This window comes from Sporobolomyces koalae (assembly GCF_050403365.1).
Source record: "Sporobolomyces koalae JCM15063 DNA, S_koalae_JCM15063T_v1_ctg19, whole genome shotgun sequence".
Taxonomy (NCBI): Eukaryota; Fungi; Basidiomycota; class Microbotryomycetes; order Sporidiobolales; family Sporidiobolaceae; genus Sporobolomyces; species Sporobolomyces koalae.
In genome coordinates, this window is record NW_027481752.1 from 1 (window position 1) to 15,003 (window position 15,003).

Consider the following 15,003-nt stretch of genomic DNA (forward strand, 5'->3'; position numbering starts at 1 on the left):
AGGTCTAAAGTCGCCGTGCAATGCGGAGCGCCACTGAAGGACCAGAGTATTCGTGAGACCCAAGCCGAGGCCAGGTAAGTATGCCTAAAGAATTTTCTGCCAATTCGAAAGGGAGGATCCAGATCCAGGGGCTTGTGCAACAGGAGGTAGATATTACTCTCCTGAACATCCGTTTCATACTTAGTGTTTTCCATCTACATACACTCAAATGTCAATATCAGACGTCCCGCCGCCGTTCAAAGCGCGACCGACGTTCACACTTCGCATTCTCCCTGATTCCGATTCAACGAGAGCATTGTCCGAACCTTTTCTTTTCTATGCAAGTACCTGACGCTACTTCTGTGCTCATCTGTCAGTGAGATGATCACCTACTCCAAACCTCACGCTGGGCAAGTCCTTGCGCAGAGAAGCAAATATTTTCCCTAACGTTCGAATTCTAACCCTGGCAAATCCTGGCATAGTCTCATAATCTACCCAGGTATTGTTATCTACCCAGGTATTGTTGTCTTCTGGGTCCGGAAGTAGAGACCCATTACATCCCACGAGTAAGGGTTCAGTGGTAGTTGGACAACGGCACGACGGAAAGGCATTGATGTGTCCCATCCAAGCTTGAAAAGTGCCTCTCTAACCCGCCAGTCGATATATTCTTGTCTCTGCTTAATTCCGTCAGCGTCACAATCTCTGTAGATCCTTCAAACCTGGATTTTCCATCCCAAGCCCAGACCATGTTGAGGGCTAAGTGTCAAAGGCTGCTTCCGACTTCACATTTACCTCCGCGAGCTTTTCTTGCGGCATACGCCTCCATTGTTGTTGTAAGCTTTCCAGAGGAGTGTTCATCGAGAAGTTCCCCGCGCTTTGGTCTGCTGTCAAGTTCAGTACCAGCGATGTGTATATGAAAAACGCCTAACGAAAGATAAGTAATGCAAAACTCGCTTGCGGATAGCCGGAATCGATCTGACTCTGCCTCCACCTCCTACATCTCTCGACCCTCGGATCAGTGGTGTTCAAGCACGAGTCGGTGCGTGCGTGCTCCACAGTATCCAGCCTCGTCGCTGCGCTGACGGGCAGTCATAGGCAGACTTGCGTATGGTCGGACTGTTCAGTCCTCCGCCCGCAGCAGATAACCTCGAGCGCGATGCGTTCAAGCAATCGGCGTTCCAGCAGGCAAGTCAAGGTCTCATTGTTCGGGAAACACGTGCTGACAAGGAACTCGGTGCAGCTGAAAGCAATCACCGTCCCTCTCCTCGATGCATCTCGCTCGCCTGTCAGCTCCGGCAGCACCCGGATACTACTGGCTCTCCTCGAGAAACTACAGACCGTACTCGGCGACATACCTGATCATGCGTTTTCGCCAGCGCTCGCCAACTACGCCTTCTTCCCGCTCACGTCGCTTCTGCAGCCTCGTCCAGATGGTGCCAACCGAGGCGACCAAGTTCTCGAGACTCTTATGCAAACTCTCGACATGTTGATCGGCAAGTGGAGATGCGCAGGAATGGACGAGCGAGTGAGGAGAGAGCTGTGGACCATGACGATTCTCACCCTCGGAGGACCGCTCGACGCCAAGGACGGAGGCAAGGGCAAAGCAGTGGACAGGACGGAAGAAGCCAAGCTGGCCATGGTGCTAGTTCTTGGAACACTCATGAAGCCGCAAGCCGATCCGCTATGGCCAGAAGAAACAGCGTTCGACGCTGGCCAAGCTGCCAGGGAAGCCCAGGATCTGGCTGGACCTTCGCTCTCGATCATCTTTCACACTCTTACGACTTTGCTCGCTCTCGCACTCGAGTCGACATCTCTAGTGCAACTCCAGCTCGCCTCAATCTCCGCTTTGAGCACCCTGACTGTCACCTACCTCGCACCGACGTCGACCGATAAACCCTCGTCTCTTCTCGCCACTGCATTGCCAGGCATGGCATCGACCCTTTGTCGGATCGCGCTGTCAAAGCCGCCATCTTCCAGCACTCAATTCGAGACGACGAGTCGCAAGCAGAATTCAGCTGTCGTTGTTGATTCGCTCGATCTTCTGTCCCAGCTCGTATACCTGAGTGTGAGCGACAGAGTTACCAATGGACTACGGCAGAGAACGCCGATACCAACCTTGCGTCTGGAGGAGCTGAGTATGCAAGACTCGCAGCCTGAATCGCCAAATGACGAGGACGCGCAAGCCAAAATCTCGTCCGGAGAGCCAGCCGCGACCAAGGGCCCGACTGTTCCAACCCCGGCGTGGCTACAATTTACCGTTTCCTCGATTACGTCTCTCGTCGCAAAACTTTCCCCTCTTGCTTCCCACTTTTCTCCTCAAGTCCGACTCGGCCTCGTGAGCTTGCTCGACCAGATCGTCAAAAAGTGCCACGTAAACTTTGGTGCTCTCCTCGAAGGGCCGCTCGAAGGTCTCCTGGTGCTCTCGCGCGACGAATGGCCGATCGTGAGCGACCCCGCGCGTCGGGCTCTGCACGCTGTGCTCGAAGATGCAAATACGCCGCCGAGGCCTTCCGGGTTCTTGCCAATCCTGCTTCTTGGGCAGATTGTGCAGCGCCGCTTGGCCGGCTTGTCGCAGGTGTTGCGAAAGCGGGACGAGGACGCCATACGCCGCTCGGCTTGCATCGTTCAAGCTGGCTTGGATCTTTCGTCGGACGGTGCTTCGCAAAAGACATTGATTGGTGATGTTTCAAGGTATGGATGGAGCATTTTGGGCTCGATCGAGCTGGATCGCAGGGCCGACTCGGCTACGAGGGGCAATGGCGGAATGTCTCTGGCATGGATCGCAGGCCAGCCCAACCCTGCCGACACCAGCTCGACAACGTTTCCGACCATTCGACTGCGAAACATCCACGATGTTACGACAACAAAAGCCCTCGAGAACCTGTGGAAGGCCCTCGGAGCAAGTGCAGCGAAAGCTGAGCAAGACCACACGCTTGTCGATTATTTCCTCGGCGTCGCTCTCGGTCCTCGGAGAAGGGATAGCACCGCAGCCAGTGCACTATGGATTCTCGACGGGATCTTGAACGGATTTACAGGTCTCGAAATTGACAAGAGGAGGAAGAAATTGCTGAGAGGAGTCGCCAAGACTGTCATTGCGCTCATCGAGGATCTAGAAGCCGAAGAAGACGCATCGACAGCTACAGCTCAAGAAGCACGCGATGAGCCAGAAGTCTCAGAGGCAACGACCCATGTCCTCGAGCTCCCGGCAATCGAGCACACCAAAGGGACGGTTTCGCTACCATCTCTCGACAACTATAAACCTGTCGTCGCTCGAAGCAGTTCGGCCTCTGACCGCGCGTCGCATCGCTTTTTGCTCTTGGAGCTAGCGATGCGCATTCTAGCGACCGCGGCGACCCTGCTCAAGGCCTCGTACCAGCCCTTGCTCCTGTCTTCTCTCTATCACGTCCTCGCATACAGCTCTTCGACTGCGCCTCCGTCTCTGCGGGTTCACGCGCAAACAGCGCTTGCCATCATTGCCGAATCGACAGCCTCGACCTCGCCGCAGGAGCTCGTGCTCGCCAACGTCGACTATGTCGTCAACTCTGTCTCGCAACGCATGTCGGTGACGCGCCTTGATCCATCGGCGCCACTTGTCCTCGTCGAGATGATCCGACTCGTGGGTCACCGTATCGTCTCGATCGTGCAAGACCTTGTCGACGATGTCTTTGAAGCGCTCGACGACTACCACGGTTACGAGGAAATCACGGTAGGATTGTGGGCGGTCTTCGATGCGCTTCTCAAGGTCATGGAAGCGGACCTGCCAGTGCCGATCGAGAGAACGAAACAGGTCCCGCACCTAGACTCTCACTACGACGTGTTCAAGCAATGGTTTGTGACTAGACAGGCACAAGCGCAAGAGCCGGACCTGCCCGAAGTCAATCCGCGGAAACCTTTCGAGTCTGGCTACAAGAACGACAAAGCGGGCGAAGAGGGAACAGCCGAATTTCCCGATTCTCAAGTCGCACCACCACCACCGACTCGACCGCAGATCGTCACGGCACAGATTCTCTCGAAAGCACTCTACTTCCTGTCGCATCCGTCAAGTTTCCTACGAGCTCGAGTTCTCTCACTCTTTGCATCTGCCGTCCCACTTCTCGCACGTCCTTCTCTCGGATCCAACTCTCCCGAAGCTCGCACTGCCGATCTCCTACCGATCGTTCACCGAGCGTGGCCGTTCATCTTGAACCGCTTCACCGACCCGGACCTGTCAGTCGTGCTCGAAGCGGCTCGTTTGATCGAATCTCTCGCAGTACACGTCGGAGATTTCATGTCTCGACGAATCCTTGACGACGTGTGGCCCCATTTGCGTACGCTCCTGTCGAAACAACAAATCGAAGATTCAAGTTCGGCCATTGCGGGTTCGACTCGGTACTCGACTTCGCATCGGTTGTACAGTTCGAACCTCAAGACGCTCGCTCGAATCGCTCGTGATGTTCCACTCAAGGAAAATGTCGTGTGGGAACAAGCAGTCGGGTTGCGTCGATTCTTGTCGGTTCGGGTCGATCGAGAATTGCAACAACTTGCACTCGAGGTGTACAAAGGGTTGGGCAAAGTCAATTCGGATGCCGTGTGGCTCGTATTGGTTGGAACGGTCAGCAAGTATCCAGGGGTACCCGTCTTTCTCGAGATGCCTGGAGTCGATTTCGGCGACAACATTTCGAGCCTGCTTGAAAACCTGTGAAAGAAAGAAAAAAACGTTTACTGTCGTAATTTGGCATGAGAGGTTTCTACCAGAAGAGAGTAATGCGACATGATCATAAATGAATGGTGTGAGCGTGAACACAGGCGCGAAAAAGAAAACAGGGTTCGGGGCAAAAGAATAAGCAAGCCACGCCGCGGATTCGAACCGCGGATCTCTTCATGGATTGTAAAGGAGATACAAGTGAAGCGCCTTAACCACTGGGCTAGCGCGGCTTAACGCGTTGTGCGTCAAGGTCACAGCAGACTACATGTATGATTGTAAAATGTTCTCTCTGGCACGATCTCACTGAACACAACAGACCAAGAAGCTCTTGCCTCGAGACTTAGGGACGACTCTTCGTCTCTCCTCGAAATGTGTCTATTATGCTTTTCAAGAAAAATCCTACGTGTTCCTACCTTGTACGGGTTTGTAATCCCTCAACAAGACGGGCACACTCTGTACTGGAATCAACCCGGCTTCCGTAATGACCACCGTCACGTCTTCTGGTCGCGAGACATCGTACAATAAACTGAGCGGGGCGAGGGAGGTTGGCAAGCTCGGAGTAGTGGTTGCTGGTGGATTTGTAGGTTTCGACGACGAGGTAGCGGGAGGCAATGCAGTAGTGGCGGAAGGCGTCAGGGTGAGGTCTTGCAACAAGGGTGTAGGCGTAGCTGGAGAGTCGAGACGAGTGCCAGTAATCAGTCTCCGTCTCTTTGACGCCCGACGACAAGCAAGCTCACCTCGTTCGTTCCCGACGATACTGTCGAGCATGATGCGTTCCGAAAACTTGTACGTCTCGCAGCAACACACGACTGGCACTCCTTTCTCTTTCAACATCATGGCGACCATGGCCGTTCCCGCTCGCGAAAACATAGATCCGTTCGACAAGAGCGAGTGGGTACCGAGGAAACAGAGCGAGATGCGAGGCAGGACGAGCGAGAGCGAGGGCAGGAGGACATAGGTCGTTGGGATTGAGGCGAGTCGGAGTGAATGCAACAAGTTCTTGCCTGCCAGATCCCGACTCTCGAATCAGCGATCAAGCCACAACGCGAGTCTCAGAGGTAGAGACGTATGCGCACCTTCGTACAGTGGCCGCGAGTCGACCACGACGACGCTAAACTCTTTCCCAAGTCTCTTGGCTTCGAGGAGGACCCCCTCGACGACACTCGATCGTGCGTATGTCAAGATCGTGTCGCCATTCTTGATCTTGTCAACCGCGTGCTGCTCGATAACGCGGCCAGCCAGCAAGATACGATCTCTCACGAACGAATCAATTTTCTCGAGAAGAAGCGCTTTCGCCTATGTATAGAGCCAATGTTGAGCAAATGGGCAGGGCAAGAAGGATCGAGAAAGGATAGCTCACGTCGTCGAGGTCAGCCTCCATCTCGATGAGCGAGATTTCGTACTTGAGGTACCGGATTGCGGTTCCCATCGACACGGAGAGGGGCCGCGCCCGGATGAGGTGTGCGATCTGCGGGTTCAGGTGAGTCGTCGGCAAGTGTCGGGTCAAGGTCGTCTGCGGCGGCGGGGTGTACGAGCTGATGATCTGGATAAGGTGCATGCGATCCCAGAGGTCAGCACCGCGTTTGCTCTGCGAATCTAGTGTGATGGACGAGACTGACGTCTTTGAATGCCTCGAGCATGGCGATGCAGCGAGCGTTCGCGCCAACGACCTTGAACTCGGAGTACTGGAGCGCAAGGCGGAGGATGCTGGGGTGAATGTTGGCGGTGCTCGACTTGGAAGAGTGCGAGAGGGACGACGAAGGCATGGGCAGGTCGAGGTGAAGGAACGGCTGGAGCGGGTCGAGCTGCGAGGCGGCAGTCGCGGCTTGTGGGAGGGAGCTGGTCGACGCGGCGAGATTCGAGGTGGGTCCCGCGTCGCCGGATGCAGCCTGGTGCTTGTTGGTATTACTGTTTGGGTGACCCTTTTGCGGTGTGCCTGCATGCTGCGCTGGTGCAGGGGGTCTGCCTGCGCGTGCGCCCTGGTCTTTCGCGTCGGGCTGCGGTGGTCCTCCTGCCTGCTCGGCCCCACGTGCGCCTTTCGCGAGTGCGCGCTTGGCTGCCTTTTCAGCCTTGGCGATCTCCTTGGCCGACTTGGGTTTGGATGCGGCCGGTGTCGTGCCAGATGCTCCTGCAGGCGAAGCAGCGAGCTTCGTCGGGCGACCTTGCGCGAGCAGCGAGGACGGACGGGGCGACGACATGGCTGCAGATGCCTTTGGCGAGGCTGCAGCGCGTTGGATCCGAAGGAGACGAGAGGAACCAGAAAGTCGCGGGATTCGCACTCTCATCTCGAGACGCTCCTCTCGCCTCGTACGCGTCACGAGCTGATCCATCTGCGTGATGGAGGGAGCTGCACCCCCGACTCCGATGCACCACCTCGCGATCCTGCTGTCGCGGTGCCTCAACACGCTCAACCCGAACGACCAGCTCGCTGCGACCGTCTACTCGCTCTCGAAGCACCACCCGACCCTCGATCGCTTCCACAAGGCCATCTCGGCGTTTGGCAAGTTCTCTCTCGCGCAAGCGTCCGAGGTGTACGATTTCTGTCAGACCCAGGATACGCTCGACAAGGCGTTCCACAACCCGAACGGCCTCACCGTCACCGACCACGACGTCCTCGCCCCCGATGCACCCGTGCGTGCTGGACTCACGACCGCAACTGCGTCCTCTGCCGACAAGCACGTGTTCAAGCAGCCCGCAGCGCGCACGAGCACCCTCGGACTCGACCGACTCGCCGCTGACAAGCGCCGCGAGAAAGACGCCCTCGACGCCCGCGACCGCGTCAAGCGGGTCAAGTACGACCAGAATGACGACGATCTCGCCGCTCCCGCACCCGAGTTCAAGATCCCGTCTCATCGAGCCGCACCGACCAACTTGCGCACTCGTCCTGACCAGACCCCTTCACATGGGTCCGGTTTGAGTGACACGGCCCGCAGAAAGCTCGAAGAACACCGTGCAAAGCGAGCTCAGCAGCAAGCACCAGTCGGTGACACGCGTCGGGAACGTGAGCACGACCAAGGGGGCAAACGCGCGATGGAAGGATTCCGAGAGCGTCTCAACCGCAACGATGACCGTCGAGACCGGCCACGCGAACGAGGGCGCGATTACGAAGCCGAGCGTGATCGCGACCGGGAACGCGACCGAGACCGATACCGCAACGGAGATCGGTCGAACGGGGACCGAGACCGCTACGGCAGTCGTGACGGAGGGATCACCCCGAGAGGCGCAACCGGCAGGAGGTACGCCGAACCTGAAACCCCGGGTGGATCCTCGACTTCGAGCCAACGGATCCGCAACCAAGGGTGGGATTCAACTCCAGCATCGACCGCTCGTGGTTCGAACCCTAGTTCGACCCCTCGCAGTTGGGACTCGACTCCGAGATCGGTGCGGGGAGAGCCTTCACGTCGAGACGGGCGAGAGTGGGACACCCCCCGTTCCGTGCGAGTCGGAGGGGACGAATCTCCGGGTCCGATCGAACCGCCTTCGTCGTACCTCGACCAAGTCTCGTGGGAGGAGGAACAGCTCCAGTCCGATCGCGAGTGGTACAACCAGGACGACCAGGGCAATGGAGGAGGCGAGTTTGAAGGGTACGACGACTTTTCGGAACGCGAGGCCCAACTCGTCAAGAAAGCTGGAGGGGGAACCAAAAAGCGTCTCTCGGCACGACAGGCTCACCTCAACGCTGAAACGGAAGCGTGGGAGAACAACCAGCTTGCCATTTCGGGAGTGACGGGAGATCGACGCGTGCTCGACTTTGACTCGCTCGACGACGAGGAAGAATCTCGTGTGCACCTGCTCGTGCACGACCTGAAACCTCCTTTCCTCGATGGGCGGCTCGCGTTCACGAAGCAACTCGAACCAATCAACCCGATCAAAGATCCCACGAGCGACTTGGCCGTGTTCTCAAAGAAAGGCAGTCTGCTCGTGCAAGAACGCAGGGCGAGGAGGGAGCGAGAAAAAGTGCGTCATGTTTCGATTCCGCTTCGGCAGAGACAGTGTTCTGACGGATCTTTGTCGGTTTTCAGGCCGCTGCCAAAGTTGCCCAGCTGGCAGGAACGACGCTCGGAAACCTCACTGGAGTACAGGAAGCTGCAGAAGACGCCGACGGTCAGAGTGAGTTGCCAAGGCCTTGCTGATCACGGGCCTTCGAGACTGACTGAATCCTCCTCTCAGCGATCGTAACCAAGCCTGCCGACGAGAACGATCCGCAGGGCGAAGACTCGTCTGGCAAGAAGAATGGCGACTCGCAGTTCGCTTCGCACATGAAGGCGCAGAAGGGTAGCAGCAAGTTTGCCAAGGAGAAGACCTTGAAGCAACAACGGCAGTACTTGCCCGCGTTCGCGAGTCGGGAAGACTTGCTCAAGATTGTGCGCGAGAACCAAGGTTCGTTTTTGCCCTGCTCCTCGTTCGACGGATCCCCCGCTCGTGCTGATTGCCATCCTTGCGCGTCTAGTTGTCGTCGTTATTGGAGAGACGGGTTCCGGCAAAACGACTCAGCTCACGCAGTTCCTCCACGAGGAAGGCTACTCGGACTTTGGCTTGATCGGGTGCACGCAGCCGAGGCGTGTCGCGGCCATGTCGGTCGCTCAACGTGTCAGTGAAGAGATGGAGTGCGAGCTCGGGGCCGAAGTCGGGTACAGCATCCGATTCGAGGATTGCACCTCGGACAAAACCGTCATCAAATGTAAGATCCTTTCGCATAAGCCAGACTTTGTCAGGAGACTGACACTCGTCATGGGTTTTTTCTAGACATGACGGACGGTGTCATGCTTCGGGAGTCGCTCAACGAAGGTGATCTCGACCGTTACAGTGTCATCATTCTTGATGAGGCACACGAGCGTTCGCTCAACACGGATATCCTCATGGGATTGCTCAGAAAAAGTAGGCACTCGTATGATCTTCCAATTCTGCGGCCGGCTGGAGCTGACAAAGCTCATAACAGTTTTGTCCCGACGACGCGACCTCAAGCTGGTAGTCACATCGGCAACCATGAACGCCGCCAAGGTTGGCAGCATCGTTTTCATACCGCTCATTTGCCATGCTGACAACCCTTTCTGTTAGTTCTCGAAATTTTACGACGATGCGCCCTGCTTCACGATTCCCGGTCGGACATTCCCAGTCGACGTCCTGTTCAGCAAGACGCCATGTGAAGATTACGTCGATTCTGCCGTCAAGCAAGCTCTACAGATTCACATTTCGCACCCTCCTGGTGACATCCTCATCTTCATGACGGGTCAAGAAGATATCGAAGCGACCTGCGACGTGATCAACGGTGAGAAACCCGAAACGAAAAAGCGCTCTCTAGAGCTGAGTAGATCCCATACTGACTCTGGATTACCGACAGAACGCCTTGCTCAAGTTGACGACGCAGCTCCGCTAGCGGTGTTGCCCATCTACTCTCAGATGCCCGCTGATCTGCAAGCCAAGATTTTTGCACCGACCGAAGACGGTCGCCGCAAGTGCATCGTCGCGACCAACATTGCCGAAACTTCGCTCACGGTTGATGGCATCATGTATGTCATCGACGCAGGGTACAGCAAGCTCAAAGTGTACAACCCGAGGATGGGTATGGACTCGCTCCAGATCACGCCAATCAGTCAAGCGAACGCGAACCAGAGATCTGGTCGTGCTGGTCGGACTGGTGCTGGGTAAGCTCTCGAGACTTCGTCAGACTCGACTCAAACAGGTCGCTGACACTGCATTCAAATGCTGCAGTACTGCTTATCGTCTCTTTACTGAGATGGCATTCCGAGATGAGCTTTTCGAAAGCACGATCCCCGAGATCCAGCGAACGAACTTGTCCAATACGGTTTTGCTGCTCAAGTCCCTCGGTGTCAAGAAACTGCTTGAATTCGACTTCATGGATCCTCCGCCTCAGGTTCGTTTCACCTCTTTGATGGTCGAAAGCAATGAGCGAGTACTCAATCACGTTACCATCGCAAACAGGAAAACATTCTCAACTCGATGTACCAGCTCTGGGTGCTCGGCGCGCTCGACAACACGGGCGAATTGACGGATCTCGGCAGGAAAATGTCGGCTTTCCCGATGGATCCCGCTCTCGCGAAAATGCTCATCTCGTCGGTTGACACTCGGTGCTCGGCCGAGGTCCTCACGATCGTCTCGATGTTGTCGGTGCCGTCCGTCTTCTATCGACCGAAGGAAAGGGCCGAAGAATCGGACGCTGCGAGGGAGAAGTTCTTTGTCCCGGAGAGTGATCACTTGACACTGCTCCATGTATACAGTCAATGGAAGAGTAATGGGTACGCCTTGACAATTTTTCCGTATAGGGAGTACAAGCTGACGGACTTGATGCATGCCCAGATATTCCGACGCTTGGGCCGCACGACATTTCCTGCATCCAAAAACTCTCCGCAAGGCCAGGGAAGTCCGAACGCAGCTTCTCGATATCATGAAGCACCAGAAACTCGACATCATCCCATGCGGTACCGACTGGGATATCATCCGGTCAGCTTTTCAAACTTTGAGTCCTGCTGTCGCTAGCGTGTGGTCTGACCCGAAACGCCCATTGATTGTAGAAAAACGATTTGTGGCGCATACTTCCATCAAGCCGCACGTGTGAAAGGTATCGGAGAGTTCCAGCACCTCCGAACCGCTGGTATGTCTCTGTTCCGGTTCTACTGACGGTCACGAGAGCTTAGCAATGTCCTCTGGTCTGCTGCAGTCCCCATGCATCTACACGCAACGTCTTCGCTTTATGGACTGGGTTACCTTCCCGACTATGTCGTGTACCACGAGGTGAGCGAATCTACCTGGCATTTTTTCAACTCGGAGTCATGCGCTGATCGCTCTCACCGTTCTCCTACAGCTCGTTCTCACGAGCAAAGAATACATGTCTACTGTGACCTCTGTCGACGCGACATGGCTCGCCGAACTCGGAAGCAAATTCTTCTCGGGTATGTACTGACTTTCTTGAGACCGTTCGCGCTGCCGGCACCGTTCAAAAGCTCACGCTTTCCGAAAACATTCACAGTTCGAGAACAGCATTTCTCCGATCGCCAGCGCATCGCAGCGAAACAACAATTTACGAAAGAGTCCGAGGCCGAGATGAAACTAAAAGAAGACTTTGCGAAAGCTCAACAAGAAAAGGAGGAACGGGCAAAAGCGCAAAAGAGTGTCGCGTCGACTCCACGCATCGCTGGAGTGGGAACCCCAGTCGTCAAACGTACCCCGAGAAGGTTTGGCATGTAGGTAATCGAGATCGCATGATTCAGCACCAAATGTACATGGTTTTTCGCCGTAGTCTCGTGTTGTACATATACCTGAAACATCATGTTTGTCTGTCCTTCCCGATGGTCGTTTCGACAAAGGTTCTGCCACAAACTCTTGAACCGCAATCGAACTGAGCACCCGGGCCTTTGACCTGTTTAATCGGTTCAGAGCTGGAAAGCCCGTAACGAATCTTTTGGCATCGACGCGCTCTGAATCCTCGTCCGCTGGACCGTCCACTCGCCGGCGAGGGCTGGATGGACCCTGAACGTATAGGCAAGCTCTGGCTCCAATTGAGTCAGACCACAAGTCAACCTGGAGCGCTTTGAAAAGAGACACCACAAGTCTCAACGGTCGTACGAGGCTAGCTCGGGAGATCGTGCGGAACGACAAACCCAATCTCCAGAGCAAAAGAGCAAACCCTTCTTCCCCGAAGAGTTGAAAGGGGTTCTTGCGAAGAGACTAAAATTAGAGTACCAGGGTGTATTTTTTGCAAAGGGTATCTACTGTGCATACCGGAGGGAAAGGAACAACAAAAGGGACAACAATAAGCAAGGACGAGTAGGTATGCGAGGCCTGGATGGCTGAAACCAAAGAATTGGAACGACTGAAAAGAGATAGACAGGTGAAAGACGAAAAATAGCGGTGCAGGAAACGAAGAAGGCGTAGCGCAACTGTTTGGACTAGAGCCTAAGTTAGTTTTCTTTCGTTCATCCGGTCACTCGGAAACGTTCGCAAAACAGACTTACAGAAAGCGGCAAAGCCTAACGCAGGAAGTCATCCAATCGGAGATGGCTCGAGCCGGTCGAGTCGATTGAGGGACCTTCTTGAATAGATACACCGCGTCTCAGCCTAGGCAACTTCTCCTCGGCTGTAGTACGACGACCTCGTGGTCCGATGGATTGCGAGTCGACCGAATGGGAGCGGAGCGGCCGCGTGGCGAAGTGTTGAGAGAAGGAAGAGTGAGGCAATCCCGGGGACGCGGGCGGAGAGGGTTCAGGAGGGCTGACAGGCGAGCGAGAGAGTGGAGAATGAGACCTTAACGAGGACTTGCTGAAGAGCACGCGAGGCTGCGTCGAGGTTCCGCTCGCGACGCTTTTGCGCGAAACCTTGTTGCCCGATCCGTCGAGCGAGTGATTCGAGTCTGAGGAGGAGATCGACTCGAGCGAGCTCTGACGATGAGGCGTGAAGCGGACCGCGCGGCATCCAGAAGAAGCGGTAGCAGCGCGCGGGCGAGTTGCGATGCTCTGGTGCGCCTGCGGCTCTGATGTGAATGCAGAATCTGGGGCGACGAGGCGCAGAGACTGTTGAGAGGGCGATTGCGACCCGTCCTGAGACGTTGACGTGACAGAGCCGCTCCTCCTCCACCGCAGGTTGGTCAGGATATGTAGCTTTTTCGACTTTCCTTTCCTGTGCGGCTTGTCCGATTCAGCGTGAGCGTCGTCGATGGTGTTGACGCTTGACTCGTCCTCTCCTTCGGACCCCTCGGATACGTCTGGCGTCAAGGCCGGCAGCGAGTTATCGACAGTTTCTTCTCCGTCTTCCTCCTCGACGACCTCGTCAAGTTCGTGCACGGGGTACGGCAAAGCTTTGTTGTGCGAACCACGACGCGCGACGGGCGGGGGACGACGGGGTCGCAGCGACTCGACGAAAGATGAGAAGGAGAACGGAACATTCTGTAGCGCGGCTGGCGCCGGAGTTGCCGGAGTAGGTTCGGGGATAGGTGACGGTACGACAGGACGAGGCCTTGTGCGTGGGGTCTTGTCTGCATGTGGGCAGCGACATTCGATCGGGGCAAGTCCGGAAATGTTGAGGAACGAGGAGTACGCGAACGCGAAGAGCGCGTATCCGAGAGCGACTATGAACGTGAATGGTCGGCATAGAGCGACCAGAGTTGTATCGGCATTGACTGGCAGGCGGAACAGGCAAGGCATCGCGGTGCCGAAGCGGGTTCCGTGAAGCGCTCAGGGGTTGCGTTTCGAACCGACTCAAGGTGGGCTTGTTGTGATGGAAGGTGCAAGCTCGAATCAGGACGGTGGTGCAAGCGCGTTCTGTACAGGCATTCGATTAAGCAGAGATGTAGAGGAGCTAGCGAGGCGCGGACGGCGGTCAGCAAAAAATGCACGGCGCAAGCGGCGCGCGGATCCGAAAGCCCGAGTGCTTGCGTCGCAATTCCGAGACCCATCTCCGAAACCCCGCGCTCTCACGTAAGAACTTAAGCTCTCTTGCTGACTCCGACTCTCCGTTCCTTCCTTGCACATCGCAACTTTGCGAGTAGTGAATCTTTATGCCTCTCGTCTGATACTCGGAAACCCCACTCATGGGCTTGCTCCTCCGAGACGAACAGGGCGCAATTCGCGATTGAGCTCCAGCCTTGTCGGTTGCGCTGCTGACATTGGCGTAAATGAGCGACTCGGTAAGATGAGCATGTCAAATCGTGATCGACGAGATTCTGATGCAGATGACGCGGCAAGCGTAAGCAAGAGTCCTCATCGGCCCGTCCATCTCTGATTAGACTCTCAGCGTCTCGCTGCAGCCCAGAATACTGTAGCAAAGAGTACAGCTGGATCTGGTTCAGAAGGTCATCAGACGGGAAGGATTGAGCTAGTAATCAAGGCTAAAGCTTAAACGTTCCGTGCAACTTTGACAAGCTTTCGCACTACAGTAGCTCACAGCTTGATACGCGTACGTGCTACCACCTTCAAAGCTCTATAGGGCGATTCACACCTCGCCAATACCGCGACCCGGTGTTCGGGCTCGAGTTTGAAAAGCATAATTGCAAGCTCATTGTCAAGCCGCTTGCACGTGCTCGAGGTGCAACGCGATTCCCCATGTGATCGTGCTCGCACAGACATGAGTAGTCTATGTACCCAAGACTTCGTGGTGTCAGGTCCCTCGAGGAGGCGCAGGCGCGATAGAGTGAGCGTGACAAAGAGTGAACCACAAGTCGGAAATAGACTGAAATTACGTGTTTTGCGACTCTGCCAAAAGAAGCAGGCGCGAGTGTCGGGCTTGTTCTCTATCAAAAAAGCATCGCCTGGTACGTACCATCTGCTCACAGATGAACGCTCACAGGCTTGTGTACTGATCGACGCGTACGCCTTCTCTCCCAAATA

The 15,003-nt window shown here is 55.7% G+C and overlaps 4 protein-coding genes across 4 annotated transcripts; 2 read left to right on the top strand and 2 right to left on the bottom strand.

The window, feature by feature from the left end:
* Positions 1-1,086: 1,086 nt before the first annotated feature.
* On the top strand, positions 1,087-4,660 carry TTI1 (Tti1p; the record flags this gene model as incomplete). Its single annotated transcript, XM_076678997.1, has 2 exons — positions 1,087-1,164; positions 1,220-4,660. The coding sequence occupies 2 exons, from the start codon at positions 1,087-1,089 to the stop codon at positions 4,658-4,660; spliced, it is 3,519 nt and encodes a 1,172-aa protein (XP_076533757.1).
* A 402-nt stretch (positions 4,661-5,062) lies between these two features.
* GCD2 (translation initiation factor eIF2B subunit delta) lies at positions 5,063-6,861 on the bottom strand (the record flags this gene model as incomplete). The annotated part of the gene is made up of 5 exons (XM_076678998.1): positions 5,063-5,331; positions 5,401-5,667; positions 5,740-5,959; positions 6,024-6,206; positions 6,283-6,861. 5 exons carry the CDS (start codon positions 6,859-6,861, stop codon positions 5,063-5,065), a joined length of 1,518 nt encoding a protein of 505 aa, XP_076533758.1.
* A 139-nt stretch (positions 6,862-7,000) lies between these two features.
* On the top strand, positions 7,001-11,869 carry JCM15063_002669 (uncharacterized protein; the record flags this gene model as incomplete). The annotated part of the gene is made up of 15 exons (XM_076678999.1): positions 7,001-8,620; positions 8,686-8,773; positions 8,834-9,043; positions 9,114-9,344; positions 9,410-9,541; positions 9,603-9,664; positions 9,722-9,932; positions 10,005-10,308; positions 10,376-10,538; positions 10,607-10,920; positions 10,982-11,125; positions 11,197-11,276; positions 11,343-11,416; positions 11,487-11,574; positions 11,652-11,869. 15 exons carry the CDS (start codon positions 7,001-7,003, stop codon positions 11,867-11,869), a joined length of 3,939 nt encoding a protein of 1,312 aa, XP_076533759.1.
* Positions 11,870-12,651: 782 nt separating this feature from the next.
* Positions 12,652-13,821, bottom strand: JCM15063_002670 (uncharacterized protein; the record flags this gene model as incomplete). The annotated part of the gene is made up of 1 exon (XM_076679000.1): positions 12,652-13,821. One exon carries the CDS (start codon positions 13,819-13,821, stop codon positions 12,652-12,654), a length of 1,170 nt encoding a protein of 389 aa, XP_076533760.1.
* Between the last annotated feature and the right edge of the window lie 1,182 nt (positions 13,822-15,003).